This window comes from Furipterus horrens, unplaced genomic scaffold (genome assembly GCF_987537825.1).
Source record: "Furipterus horrens unplaced genomic scaffold, mFurHor1.1.pri manual_scaffold_2, whole genome shotgun sequence".
NCBI lineage: Eukaryota > Metazoa > Chordata > Mammalia > Chiroptera > Furipteridae > Furipterus > Furipterus horrens.
Window position 1 is genome coordinate 123,586,457 of NW_028327172.1, and position 14,156 is coordinate 123,600,612.

Sequence of the window (14,156 nt, forward strand, 5' to 3'; positions counted from 1 at the left end):
GCAATTTGACCCAACTGAGAAAGCCTTCCCAAGTCCATAATGCATTAGAGCCCAGGATAACAAGAATTTCCTTCCCATTCCACCTTTTCTTTTCGGGGCCAGAAGCTGAATGCCAAAATCTACAATTCATAGAGCTCCTGGAATGCCTGCCATAGTCCCAGGCTATCACACTTCCATTTGGGAAAGGCAACAAGAGTTAACTGCATGAATCATTGATTCCTAAACAAGGCTGACTGAGTAATCTATCTTTGATATTTTTTTAAAACGCTGGCATGTCCTGCTTCTGTTAGTAATAGAACTATTGTCAAAGGATGTCTAGAAGATAAATAACATGATTAGTATCAAAGGCCAGAGCAGACAGGTTCTAAATGTCTCCTTCTATGTCCAAATGCTCATCATAGTTGAAACTCTTGGAGCAGACCGTAAAACCGAAAAAGCAAGGTGTATATATTTTGACAGAATCAGTGATCTGTTAATTCAATCTAATTCAACAATTGTACACAGAATGAATAAGCAATCACGCCAAGCACTATGCTATATATAAGCACAAGACATTGTCCTTGCTCTCAAGATGCTTACAATTTAGGCATTTTCCCCACTGGCTCAGAAATTTCCTACATTATCAATTGATAATGGAGCTGAAGTGGCGGCAGCTAGCCACTGATATCCCATCTAATGCTAGGCACCTAATTATATCAAGTAGGTTTCAACCAGTCCCCAAAGTCCCAACCCTCTAAAAGTCTGACTTCTGATTAAGATTCCAAAGTGATCAGTGATAGTCACTATGTGCATACAATGCCAGGTACTGCTGCTAGGCCTACAGCAGTGGAATAAGACTCACTTTCTCGTCTCAAGGAGCTTCAAGTCATTTGAATACGCTCAAGCTCTTAGAAAAGATTATCAGTTTCAGATATGGTAAGATAAAATATCTAAGCCAAGTGAAACTGTGAAAAAACATTACTTACCTTTAATTTCTCCAGCCCGTGCTTTTTTATAGAGGCCTTTGACATCCCTCTGTTCACAAACATGCAGAGGAGCATCAACAAATACTTCAAAGAAAGGTAAACTCGCCCCCTCATGAATTTGCCTTGCATTGTTGCGATCCTTCAAAAAAAGACGGGTACAAAAACAAACAAAGTGCTTATATGAATCAAAGGTATTATGTGAATATCAAGGGTGAATAAAAAATCATATTAGATAAAATTTAATTTATATTTTTAAAATTTAGACCAAAAAAATCCAAGAAATTATTAGGTAAACACACCCATTCTTCATAATAATTTTAAAAGGCATACAATTCTTAAAATCAGAGATAGTAGGGGAATTCCAAGAGGGAAAACAATGGATGCCCCATAAAAACTTTCCCTTAGATTTTATAAGGAAGCTGAGCCTGTAATAGCCCCCAAGGACTAGCAAAGGATGGCAGGCAAGAGCATGGGGTTCAGGGACACTGTCTAGATGAAAATCCTTGCTCTACCACCTATAGTGCATGGCCTTGGTAATATATACCTATTTCCTCACCTCTACCTTCCTCACTGGGAGGTGAGAACTAAATGGGTTAATCTACATAAAAGTACTTTACAACAGTTACCAGTATAAAGTAAATGTTCGATAATTGTTAGCTGCTCTTATCAGTATTCTTTTTACTATTGCTGCTGCTGCCATTACCACCATCAACCAAGGAACTGGTATTTATAACAAAACAATGTGTTAAGGTACAATTAACAAAGACAGCAAAGCTGGATACTCAACAAAGCCTGACATTTCAAGAAAGGAAATGTACTCAGAAGAAGGAGATACCTAACTGAGTCTCAAAGCATGAATAGGACTGAATGATGCTGGGAACAGGGGGAGAGCAGGAGGGAGAAGAGTACCGTTCAGATGGCGGAAACAAAATCTTGCGGTGAGAAACATTTTTTCAGGAAAACACAAAAGTGAATCAATGCTGCTATGGTCTCTGAAATAAGAGGAGTATGATAAGAGATGAGACTCAAGAATTTTGAGCAAAGAGGCTCACAAGGTAGGACACATGTTAAGAAAGAAGATTTTCCCTGGTATCTAATACCTGTTGAATACTTTCTATAAACATATGGAATTGAACAGTGAGCTTGAAATAATTTGGCCATTGGCTTAAGGTCAACAAGTTTGGTTATATTTTGGGGGGAGGGGTTTATAGCAGGTTTTATCAAAAATGAGCTTAGTCAGAAAGTTGCAGCACAAAAATGTTGCAGGTTAATTATTTTAACTTGGATTTAGCCTCAAAGCACATGTTAATGTTTAAACTATTTGCTTTGCCTAATACCATATTCCCAATAAATGTAATTAGCACCAAGTCACATACCTGAGTATAAGGCGATATGAAACTTGTGATGCATACTAAGCCAGCATCTGCAAACAGCTTAGCAACTTCTGCAATGCGTCGAACATTCTCTTCTCTGTCTTCAGGACTAAAGCCAAGATTTTTATTGAGACCTTGACGAATGTTGTCACCATCCAAGGTATAGCATGGAATACCATGGCAAACCAAGTACTCCTCTAAAGCCATGCTCACTGTGGTCTTCCCTGCTCCAGATAAGCCTAAAATGATACAGTCCACACAGAATCACACATAAAGTTAGAAGGATAACTACTCAGTAATAAAGAATTATAATACAGTCTTGATTACATTCATTATTCACAGTAGTCTCTCAGTAACAATCTTATATTTCTCTATAAGATTTACCTCTGAGCTAGAAAAACATCTATAGTTTAAATATAATAAGCATTTATATATTTAATAACTCCTATCTATGACCAAAGGTATCCATAAATCACTGATAAACTTCAAAGAGCTTAACTAATTTTAATATTAGACAAGGTTGGGTAGATATTCACTTTGTCTTCTTGTTGCCAGTATTCTAAAGCTGCAAAACAATTTTAAAATAAAGTTACATGCCCAAATGAGTTCTGACAAGAGAAGAAAAAGAAAGGACAAAGTAAGTGAAATACTATTAAGTAACCTCTATATCCCAGGATCATATTCTCTCACAGATAAAAGTACTGGAATCCAATTTATAATATAATTAATGTTGAAGGAATATCCTCATTCCAACTCATTTTCCTCTACCAATGATGTTGATTCACTGAACAACAAAGAGGAAAGGAGAAGGCAATAACACCTTTATGTGATATTACTTGTCACTTTGGTGAATGTTAATTATAGAATTCATAGCTAAGCTATGAAGCAAGAGATAGAATATTAAAGTCTAATGTACTGATGCTCTTGAAAGAAGTCATGGTAGTATGGAAGGCTAACTAAAAAACAATAGAAAGGATATGTTGTTGAGAGGACCAAAACAGTGTGAATTGTTTCATATGTTAAAAACATGTCGTCGGCAGCCGTCCGTCTCGAGAGACGATGGTGTAGCTTCTTAAGAGTCTATCTGCGCCGCCGAGAATGGTTGTGCAGTCCGACTGGGGAGTGACACGGTATCTGTCTCCTCCCGTGTTGAATCGACATCTTGTGATGACGCTGAAGCTACAGAGCCTGGGCAGGGTAATATGGAGGGTCTGCTGTTGCCCATGCAGCAGACCCCCCCCTCTCTTCGCAGCTGAAGGGTCCAAGGGAAAGACGGAGTCGATACAGCTTGGGTTCAGGTGCGCCGCAGGAGTTGCCGGTGTTGACTACAACGTCAAACCGCCTTAGGGACTCCGGCTCCGGATTTTCTGTTGGGGTTTACTCCCTTAGCCTTTCCCTTGAAGAGGTATGCCGCAAGGCAGCGGAGGTTTTTCGGAGTCAGAGTTTTCCTTCATTTATTAACATGAGTATAGCAGATTATATGTTCCAAAGATGGCCACAACAGATATTTCTCATCCTGCAAGCTCTTCTACAACGTGACATTGCCACTGTGACATCACTCCCTGCCCTTGAATCTGGACTCACTTGCGGCCAAAAAGAACGTAGTAAAACAATGAGATATCACCTCACACCTGTCAGAATGGCTATTTAAACTAAATGAACTTCAAACAAATGTACAAACAAAACAAAACATCCTCAAACATACAGAGAACAAACTGATAGTTGCTAGAGGCTTGGGCAGTAGGAGCACAGTCAAAAAGGTGAAGGGGATTAAGAGATACAAACTAATAATTATAACATAAGTTACAGGAATGTAAAGTACAGCACAAAGAATACAGTAAATATCATCATAATAAGTTTGCATGGTCACACATGATTACTAGACTTCTCGTGGTGATCACTTTGTAAGGTATATAAATGTCAAATCTGTTGTACACCTAAAACTAATACAATATTGTATGTCAACTGTACTTTAATTAAAAAGTTTTACAGCCCAGGCCAGGTGGCTTGTGGATTTGTTTCCTGGTCAGGGCACCACCTCGTTAAATAAACCATGGTGATTTAAAAAAAAAAAACAAAAAAAAACAGCTTTACATTCCAAAATGAAAAAACAAAGGTGCACTGAAAACGACAATGTGTGACTTCCAAAGTTGGATCAGAAAAGGCTATGCAGCTTCTCTTTGGATAGTGAATTTGGCTATTAAATACCCTGAGATCACACACAGATGTTCCAGGCAATGGCCTCAGCCAGCTAAACTCCCAGCTGACAGGCATCATCACTGAGACTCACACATACCCAGCCCAGCTGAGCCCTCAGATGACCACAGCCCACACCAGCAGGACCTCAACCAGGCAAGACCTACGTGAAAACTGCTCTGCCAAGCCCCTCTGAATTCCTTACCCAGGAAATGGTAAGCAAATGAAAATGGTTGTTTCACACCACTGGGCTTTGGATACTTTGCTAGACAGCAATACTACTGAAACAAAGAGATGGAGGCAGGGGAGGAGCAGGTTATTCTTGGCATTTTTGTTGTTATTTTTAGCTATCAGTTGAACAAGCATCAAAGACAAAAAAAAACTGACACATGAAAATCTAAACTTGTTATACAATAAAGACAACCTAAATTACAACAAAAGTGCCTATTTCTACATACATATATTTATATATTTTTATGTGTGTGTGTATATATATATATATATATATATAAAAATATGTATTTTTTACGATTTTATTTATTTGTATTTAGAGAGAGGGGAAGAAACATCAATATGTAGTCAGCTCTAGCACACCCCCAACTGGGGGGCCTGGCCCACAACCCAGGCATGTGTCCTGACTGGGAATCGAACTGGCAATCCTTTGTTTTGCAGGCTGGCACGCAACCACTGAGCCACACCAGCCAGGGCTATTTCATGTACATATTTTATTTAAAACAAAATAAGAATTGACACTGCTGAAAACTGAATTACTGACTCAGAAGGTTTTACTGAGATTACTAGAATGAACATGAACAAAAATGCAAAAAATATTAAAGCAGTTACAGAAAAACACTACTAGATAAAACAAGACAGACAACCCAAAACTAAGGTATGGTATATCTGAAAAAAGAGAAACCAACTGTACTGGGTTGAATAGTGTCCCGAAAATTCATGTCTACACGGAACCTCAGAATCGTGCTCTATTTGGAAATAGGGTCTTTGTGGATGTAATTAGTTAGGTTAAAATGAAGTCATACAGAATTAGTGTGGACCTTAAATCCAATAATTGGTGTCCTTATAAGGCAGCTACGTGAAGACATAGAGAGAACAAGTTGTCAGGATAGACAGAGATTAACATAATGCATTTAGAACTAGCCAGGGAACTCCAAGGATTGCCAGCAAACCCCATAAGCAAGGAGAGAGACCTGGAACAGATTCTCCCTCAGAACGTACAAAAGGAACCAACCCTGTAGACACCTTGACCTCAGACTTTGAGCCTCCAGAACTATGAGAATAAATTATATTGTTTGAAGCAACCCACTTTGTAGTTATTTGCTTCAGCAGTCCTGCAATACTACTATACCAACCAACGTAAAGATACAAAACAAGAAAAATAATCTGAAAATCTGAAAAAAAGGAAACCAGGCTCCAAGAGAATGGCCTACAAACTACCCAATACACTGACAGATCCCAGTTACTACTGACTTGCAGTAAAAGAAAGAAATCTTGACCTTCACTTCCAACATCATCAAAAAAAAAAAAAAATCAATGAAGGCTATAGAAGATTTAACAACTAACAAGCTTGAGCTAATGAACTTATGTAGAATATTGTACATATCAGGAAAATACATATTCCTTTCAAACACACATTTATGGAAACTGAATACATACAGGAACATAGATCAGGTACCAAAAAATCTGATAAACAGTATTTATAAGCATCACTGGTGTAAAATAAATGCAATATACCATGTTCAAGAAAAGGAGTGCCCAATATCCAATATTCTAAAGACCAATCCAAATCTAAATCCCAACAGGGTTTTATAGGAATTGGTTAAATTGATTTAAAATTTTATACAATGCAAAGAGAAAAAAAAATCTTCTTATATGTACCTGATAAAGAATAAGGTAAGAGGACTTATTCCATTAGATTTCAAGGTTTATAAAAATTTAATAATTAAGACAGTGTGGTAATAGCAAAGGAATTGACAAGTATACCAGTGGAACAGATCAGAGAGCCCAGGAACCAATCCATATGTACGTGGAAACCTGATGGCAGCTGACACTGCAGATCAGAGACGAAGGGTACCCTCATGAACATATGCTGTTGGGACAAGGACTATCCACATGGAAAATAAAAATAGATCCCTCCCTCACTCTACACATAAAAATCAACTGCAGGTGGATAAAGGCCTAAAGGAGAAAACCAAACTTCTAAAAGAAAATACAGTCAAAGAAAGAATTTTTCAGGTATCTAAATGAAAAAGGAAAGCTCCTAAAATAAGGGGAAAAAAATCAGATTGGTCTCACACATTGAATACCAGAAGACAATGGAGTAATATTTTAAGAATTCCAGACAAAGTGAGTGTGAACCAAATATATATTTTACAATGCAAACAGTCAAAACAGATAGACATCTCAAAAATAAAAACTCAGGGAATTCAGAACCCAGCAGAAAACCATCTTACCAAACTACTTAACAATGAAAAGCTGGAAATTGAAACCTGACTTAAAGAAAGAGTTCATGAGTAGACATGCCATAATACAAGAAATGATACTGAGGTAAGTACTGAATGAATTTACTTATATTATTCAAATACAAAAAAAATTATAGAAATTTAAGATTTGAGAACAGAATGTTACAAATATGGACAATGAAGGAGTAACAATTTTAAAATCTAGTCTTAAAAATGAGGAGATGGAGCCTGGCCTGGTAGCTCTGCTGGTTAGAGCATAGTCCCAGGCCAGGGCACATACAAGAATGAACAAATGAATGCATAATAAGTGGAACAACATGGCTGATGTTTCTGTCTCTCTCTCCTCTCCTCCCTTCTCCCTCCTTCCTCTTCCTCTTGAAATCAATAAATAATTTTTTTAAAAGAATGAAATAGGAAGATATGAGTATGCTGTCTTCTTTCATACAAAAACAAACAGAATTATCTAATATTGAAACCAAAATGGAAATGCTGTTTTTAACAAATCAGCCATAATTTTAAGGGCTGGTGCTATCAAATGTTGACAAAGACATTGGAAAATGCATCCTCTTCCCACACTATTGGTGGAAGAGCAAATAGGTATAAAATTTAAGTAGGCAATTTGGTGAGATATATCTAAATTTTAAACACACATTTATTAAATACACAATTCCTAGAAATGAAAGCATCTATTGTTTTTAAATTTGCATGCACTTACCCTCTCCCCAGGCTGCTATGACCAAACCCAGACTCTGGGAAAACCAACAAAAAAACCAATCAAAGACAAAAGCTGAATGACACAAATAGATAATCTCTTTCTTTCTCTTCATATGGTTTACATTATTAGCTTCTTGAAGGCAGAATACAAGTCTTATTTTCATGCAAAAGTCTATAGAATGTCTCAACTAGAAAGCAGCTTTTAGATGCAACCCTTTATTTAATAGCAATTCTATAAAGAATAAAAACAATTACCAAAAGGAAATATGTTATTAAGCAACTTTATCGGTTACATGTTGTGACACTCCAGATACAAGAACTGAGCTCAAAATTTAAATATGCTTACTCCTAGTTCAAAGCTGTTTATAACATTGCTTTTGAAATAAGCTGATTTCTCTCTCTTTGACTGTACCTGTTAGCCAAACTGTGCAACCACGAAAGCCACCTCTGGTCCCCACCACCTGACCTCTCTTGTTCCTGCTGACATGATGAGCTTGATAGGTGACATTAGTTGCTCTCTGCATCCCCTGGAAAAGGAGGGGGAAGAAAGAATTCTTGTTCACTTGAAGCTTTTAAAAGGGGTAAACACATATTCCTTGCACACATGTAGTCACTACCTATGAAACATGTCAAAAGGAAGGAAACAGATTAAAACAAAGTTTTTCTTTGGAGTACCTGGCAGTGTTTAGTGCTTTACATTCTCAATTCATTTAACCCTTACAGACACCCAAAGCACAGAAACTCTTACTACTGTGATTTTACAGATGAAGATGTTAATCCTGAGAGAAGTTAAATAACTTGCCCAAGTTCCCATAACTAGTAAGCAGTGGACTATAGAGCCCAGAATTTTCTCTCATTCACTCACTCACTCATTCATTCATTCATTCATTCAACCAGTATTTACTGAGGCCCTCCCTATACACTAGGTGAACAAAACAGGGTCTGGACCCTCACTGAGCTTACATTCCACTGGGGAAGACAAACCAATAGAACTTAATTATAACATCAGAGAGTGACAAGTACACTGCAGAGATTAAAAAAAAAAAACAGGGCATGACTAGAAAGAGAGTAGGGCATAATTCTCTTCAGACTACAGTATCAAGAAAGACCTCTGAGAAGGCAGCGTTTGAGCAGCCTCCTGGATGAAGTGTGAAAGGGCTGGTCTGTGGGTATCATGAAATGCATAATGAAAAAAGGTAGGTCGCATAGGTTATAATTTGTGGTAATTCCACCAGAAAAAAGGGAAAAGCAATTGTTCTCCCAAATTTTCTTTTTTTTTATTTTATTAATTATGTTGTTACAGTAGTCCCAATTTTTTTTCCCTTTGCTCCCCTCTGCCCAGTACCCTCCTTCCCTCCAGCAATCCCACCCCCCTTAGTTCATGTCCATGGGTCATGCATATAAGTTCTTTGGCTTCACCCTTTTCTATATTATTATTAACTTCCCCCTGTCTATTTTGTACCAACCGATTATGCTTCTTAGTCCCTGTACCATTTCCCCATTTCTCCCACTTCCCCCTCCCAGCTGATAACTCTCCAAATGATCCCCATACCTATGATTCTGTTCCTATTCTGATCTGCTTAGTTGGATTTTGTTTTTATTTTTTAGACTCAGTTGTTGATAGTGTGTGAGTTTGTCATTATAATGTTCATAATTTTGATCTTCTTTTTCTTAAGTAAGACTCTTTAACATTTTGTATAATAATGGCTTGGTGATGATGAGTTCCTTTAGCTTTACCTTGTCTGGGAAGCACTTTTATCTGCCCTTCCATTCTAAATGATAGATTTTCTGGATAGAATGATCTTGGTTGTAAGTCCTTGCTTTTCATCACCTTGAATACTTCTTGCCAGTCCCCTCTTGCCTGCAAAATTTCTTTTGAGAAATCAGCTGATAGCCTTATGGTAACTCCTTATAGATAACTCTCTGCTTTTCTCTTACTGCTTTTAAGATTCTCTCTTTATATTTAACCTTTGGCATTTTAATTATGATGTGTCTTGGTGTGATCCTTTTTGGGTCTAGCTTGTTTGGGACTCTCTGTGCTTCCTGGACTTGTATATCTATTTCCTTCGCCAAATTTGGGGAGTTTTCCTTCATTATTTTTTCACATAAGTTTTCAATTTCTTGCTCTATGGTTTGGATGTTGGCATGTTTAAACTTGTCCCAGAAGTTCCTAAGCCTCTCCTCATTTTTTTCAATTCTTGTTTCCTCATTCTGTACTAATTGACTGTTTTTTTCTTCCTTATGTTCCAGATCACTGATTTGAACCCCGGTTTCCTTTCCTTCACCATTGGTTTTGTGTGGATTTTCCTTCATTTCATTTAGCATAGCCTTCACTTCTTCCCTTATGTGTTGGCCATACTTAAACATGTCTGTCAAGCCTGTGACCATCTTTAACGCCAGTGTTTGGAACTCTGCATCTGTTAGGTTGGCTATCTTCTTGTCTGTTAGGTTGGCTATCTCCTAGTCACTTAGTTCTCCCACTGGAATCTTGATCCATTCCCTCTTTTGGCCCTTAGTTCTCTATCTCCTCATCTTGACAGGCTCCTGTGTTTGTTTGTCTCTGTCAATTTTCTCCTTCTTAAACAAAGAGGGCATAAAATTATATAGGCCTCAAAAGATCTGAAAAGACATTTCTCCAAAGAAAAAATACAAATGGCAAATGAGCACATTAATAGATGTTGAACATCATGGGCCATCATCAGAGAAGTGCAAATCAAAACCACAATGAGATACCACTACACACCCACTTGAATGGCTATAAGCAAAAACAGACAATAACTAGTGTTTGTGAAGACAGAAATTGGAAACCTATGCATACATTTGCTGATGGGAATGTAAACCAGTACAGGCACTTTGGGAAGCAGCAGTTCCGCAAAATGTTAAACATGCAATTACCATATGACCAAACAAGTCCACTCCTAGATATAGACTCACAAGAAATAAAAAACATGTCCACATAAAACCTGTACAAATGTTTATAGCAGCGTAATTCATAATGACCAAAAAGTGTTCATCAATTGAAAATTAAACAAAATATTTAAAAATTCTATGGTATAGCTACACAATGGGATATTATTTGACAATAAGAAGGAATGAAGTACTGATACATGTCACAATATGGATGAACTTCAAAAACATTATGCTAATTGAAAGAAGCCAGTAACAAAGAGCACATATTTTAAATTCCATTTATGTAAACTGTCCAAAATAGGCAAATCTCCAGAGATAGGAAATAGATTAATTAGTGGTTGCCACAGGCAGGAAGACTGGGGCATGGGGAGCAGGAGTGACTGCTAACGGGTACAGAGTTCTTTGGTGGGTGATTAATATGCTCTAAAATTGACTGTGGTGATTGTTGTTCAACTCCATAAATATACTAAAAACCACTGAACTATACGTTTTAAGGAGGTAAACTGAATGGTAGGCAAATTACATTTCAATAAAGCTATTTTCCTAAAAACAAATGAATTACACAGCCTCCATTTTCCCTACCGGTAGAGCAAAAACATAATTTAGGCTCCTTGCAACGGTTAATTTTATAAAACAGGTGTCAGCATTCTTTGAAGAGGGTATTTGCACTTTATACTGCTTGTAGCTCTTAATTTTTCAAGACAGTTTTATTCATCATTCATTCAAAAAGTATTTACTAAATGTACACTACATGTCTACATTCTTCCAGGTGCTGATGAAACAGAAGCAAACAAGACCAATAAAATCAGTGTCCTCATAGAGCTTATCTAGTCCTCATTCCTAGTGCAGTGGTTCTCAAAGTGTGGCCACTGACTGACAGCTTCTACATCTCCCGGGAACTGTGAGAAATAAAAATTCCCATGTCCTGTCCCAGGCCTACTAGGTCAGATACTGGGTTGGGGCTGAACAATCTGAGTTTTAAAGCCCTCCAAGTGATTATGATGCAAGTTTAAGTTTGAAAACTAATGGACTAAGGGGAGAAATGGGAAAAAATAAAACACCAAGATAAGTAAATTATATTAAGTTCAACAGGACTAAGTATCAAAGAGGAAAAAAGTAAATAGAGCAAAAAATGTAAAGAAATATCAGAGAAGGAGTAATATTTAGACAGGGTGGCCAGAGAAGGCTTCACCTAAAGGAGGAAACAATAATAAACATGGTACTCAGAACCACAACCACATCAAAATTAGAACCAAACTACAGAACCGCCTGAAATCTAGGTGAATATAAGTCCTACAACAAAGGATATAAAAAAGAAGCCATATTGAGACTGGTAGGAGGGGCAGAGACACAGGACAGGCTGGTTCCACACCCACATTTAGCCAGTAATAATTTGGAGGAGTATCTTGGCTGTAGAGGTGTCTCCTGAGTAAGGGGTCCCGGCCCCATACCAGGGCCCCCAGCCCAGGGTTCCAGTTCCAGCAAAAGAAGTCCCCATAACCTTTGCTTATAAAAACCAGCAGAGATTGAGGCTGAGTGAAACGGAGGGCTTCTGGAGTCCCAGGCAATTCTTCTTAAAGGGCCTGTGCATAAATTTACTCAGACTCACTCCTTCTGGGCTCCAGTGCTGGAGCAGCAGTTCAAACGGCACCAAGGACATATGGGTAAAAACTGAATTATCTGGCATCAGGGCAAGAGCTGGAGGGGTGGCTTCCTCCAAGACAGAAGTGCTGGCAGAGCCATTGTTCTTTTTCTGAGCCCTCCCCACACACATCTAGTGGGTGGAACCATATCTGAGTCTCCATCCAACCTGGCTATCACTGTCCACTGCCCCCTGTTGATTCCCTGAGACCCGACCCCACCAAACTATTTCCAGTGGCTTTTCCATACAAATAGCCTGTTTTGGCTCATACTTCAGACTTTTCCTAAAATCTCTCAAGCAAGCAATATCTGGCCTCAACATGTCCCACACCTCTCACTAAGTGGACCCAGGCCCAGCACTAGCAGCAGCCAGCCTTGGTTTGCAGTTTGGCCTCTTCTGAGCACCTCCAGCTCAGCACAAATAGTAGCCATATGCAAATCACTTTGTAGCTCATGCTGACTGGCCCCAGGCAGAAGACAGGCAGTGGCTGACCTTGGCCTGCACTTCCCAGGAGTCCCCAGAGCCAGCACACCCAGTACCAGCATCAGACTATGTCAAAGCACCACCCAACCACCTCCAGAAGCACCATCCTCAAGAGGTGAACTCATCATGTACCAACAAGAGTGCTGCTAAAGTTAAGTCCTGCTCCTGGGGTAGAACCCTGCTGATCCTCCATGGCATCACAGCCCATCCTTACAGCTGAGCAGCAAGGGAGGGGGTTACTAAATCCCTACCATTGATGAGCCAACAGCAATCAAGGATCAAGTACAACAGATGGGTGTACACAGCCCACACATAAAGGTGGGGTCAGTGGTACCTGGAGTGCCCAGCCTGGGTGAACAGGAAGGCTATGCCGCTGGACCTTACAGTACACCTACTACATAAGGCCACGCTACAAAACCTGGGAGACATAGCAGCTCTACCTAATATGTAGAAACAAACATAGGGAGGCTGCCAAAACAAGGAGACAAAAAAAAAAAAAAAAGAAGAAAAATGCCCATGTGAAAGAACAGAACAAAACTACAGAGAAAGAACTAAACAAAATGCAGACAAGCAATCTACTAGATGCAGAGTTCAAAACACTGGTTATAGGATGTTCAATGAACTCAGGGGAAAAGTAAATGCACTTAATGAGAACTTCAATAAAGAGATAGGAAACATAAAAACAAGGATAGAAAATGTAAAAAAAGAACCAGTAAGAAATGAAGAATACATTACAGGGAATCAACAATGGAGTACATGAAGCAGAGGACCAAATCAGAGTTGAAAGACAAGAAAGTAGCAAACACCCAATTCCAACAGCAAAAAGAAAAAAGAATCTAAAAAATGAGATTAGTATAAGAAGCCTATGGGACAACTTCGAGAATACCAACATTTGCATCATGAGTGTATCGGAAGGAAAAAAGAAAGAGCAAAGAACTGAAAACCTATGTAAAAAAATGACTTCCCTAACTTGGTGAAGGAAGCGCAAGAGTCCCAAACAACATGGACCCAAAGAGGCCAACACCAAGACATGTCATAATTAAATGGCAAAGGTTAAGACAAAGAGATAATCTTAAAAGCAGCATAAGGAAAGGAGTTAGTTACCTACAGGGGAGCTCCCATAATAGTGTCAGCTGATTTCTCAACAGAATCTTTGCAGGCCAGAAGAGATTGCAAAGAAATATTCAAAGTGATGGAAAGCAGGGACCTACAACCAAGATTATTCTCTCCAGCAAAGTTATCATTTAGAATCAAAGAGCAGATAAAGAGCTTCCCAGATAAAAAAAAAGCTAAAGGAGTTCATCACCACCTAACCAGTATTGCATGAAATGTTAAAATGTCTTCTTTAAGAAGAAGAAAAAAATTTTTTTTAATGAATAATAACATGGCAATAAAT

At 38.4% G+C, this 14,156-nt stretch overlaps 1 protein-coding gene across 1 annotated transcript in view; it reads right to left on the reverse strand.

Annotated features, from left to right (window-relative positions):
• The window catches only part of PAPSS1 (3'-phosphoadenosine 5'-phosphosulfate synthase 1), a 93,614-nt gene that overhangs the window by 69,768 nt on the left and 9,690 nt on the right, over window positions 1-14,156 (reverse strand). Inside the window, exons 2-4 of the mRNA XM_090266386.1 lie at window positions 8,138-8,252; window positions 2,342-2,577; window positions 966-1,104 (exon numbers count right to left, since the gene is read on the reverse strand). Coding sequence (XP_090122512.1) covers window positions 966-1,104; window positions 2,342-2,577; window positions 8,138-8,252 — 490 coding nt within the window. The remainder of the gene's footprint in view (window positions 1-965; window positions 1,105-2,341; window positions 2,578-8,137; window positions 8,253-14,156) is intronic.